This window comes from Nicotiana sylvestris, chromosome 5 (genome assembly GCF_000393655.2).
Source record: "Nicotiana sylvestris chromosome 5, ASM39365v2, whole genome shotgun sequence".
In the NCBI taxonomy this organism is placed as follows: Eukaryota; Viridiplantae; Streptophyta; class Magnoliopsida; order Solanales; family Solanaceae; genus Nicotiana; species Nicotiana sylvestris.
In genome coordinates this window covers 53,178,137-53,179,505 of record NC_091061.1, presented here as the reverse complement: position 1 = coordinate 53,179,505, position 1,369 = coordinate 53,178,137, and the positions used below count along the sequence as shown (strand labels likewise).

General features: G+C 35.5%; 1 protein-coding gene across 1 annotated transcript; it reads right to left on the bottom strand.

Moving 5' to 3' along the window:
- Positions 1-405: 405 nt before the first annotated feature.
- On the bottom strand, positions 406-888 carry LOC138868661 (uncharacterized). The gene has a single exon (XM_070146226.1). It carries the CDS (start codon positions 886-888, stop codon positions 406-408), a length of 483 nt encoding a protein of 160 aa, XP_070002327.1.
- Positions 889-1,369: the final 481 nt, after the last annotated feature.

Here is a 1,369-nt window from a genome sequence, read left to right as displayed (position 1 = left end):
TTGTTATAATAAATGTATAAAATATAAACATTCGCAAACCATAATTGTATGTTCTCGGAAGAACAAACACGTAAGGATAAAGTAACAAGAGATCATAACAGATTATGTAATGAAGTATGCATAATGTAAGTTTTACATATAACGTGATTTAACACACATTGTTTTAAAACGAATATTAAGCAAACTGATCAATTTGGATACTTTGTTTTGAGAAGACTAAGCAAGCCGAAACATTATTTTAAAGCGAACTGATACTATCCCATAAAATTATATTTAATCAAAATGAACTAACACTATTTTATAAAATAAATAATACTAATGACTCCTACTCATGTAAAAAAAATTATGATTACATGATATTTATTCACTAGCTACTACGAATAGGAAAAATAAAAATTAAACTACTCAATCATCTTTAACCACGGATCCATCACCGATCAAGTGGTCTATTTTCCCATCAGGGCACTCAAAGAAGTTTGCCACATCCAAGTGGGTGATGTCAAAATCATTGTCAGAGACAAAATTAGCTTCAGGGCCTTTGTTCTTTAGAGATGCTTGATAAAGCTCAACCAAACATCTTGGTACACGACAAGTATTTGTCCAATGGCCTTTTTCACCGCAACGATAACATTCGGTTTCTGAACCATTTGCCTTTGGTTTCTCATCTTTCCCTTTCCACTTTTGGTGGTTATTTTTCTTTGGGGGGTGATCAACACTATGAAAATTTCTTCCTTGTCCACGGCCACGATCACGTCCACGAATAGGGCCACAGCCTTTTCCACGCTTAGCATAATGGGAATACACCTCATCCACTTCAGGCAATGGTGTAGACCCAGTGAGTCGATTTTCGTGATTTCTCATGAGCAAGTCATTGTTTCGCTCAACCATTCCACAAAACAAGTGGATCTTTGACTGTGAGATATTCTATTTTCAACCTTTCATCAAGGTGATGGCGCAAGAAAATCAAGGCCTTAGCACCGTCGTGGGTGGATGCTTTAGTTTTGTCTTTAATGGCATCTCCAAAACCCATTGCATCTAAATGGATTTCAGCATCCAACACCCATGTCATATAGTTCTTGCCCGAAATTTCAAGGGCAACGAACTTTCTTTTCATAATATCAGTCATAATTAAAAGAGGAGAAAAGTTGTACCTTAATCTTCTTGAGACGGTAGAGTCTCGTGCTGATAACGTGTGATAAAACAATAAAAGTAGAAGGACAATATTGCAGAGAAAGAAATAGAGGAAATTCTTATTGAATTTTGGGATGATTTACAATGGGGTAAGACCCCTCTATTTATAGGAGAAAAATGACTTAGCCACAAAGTAAAACTCTCTACAAGATAGACATTCACTCTAAATAGAATTCTA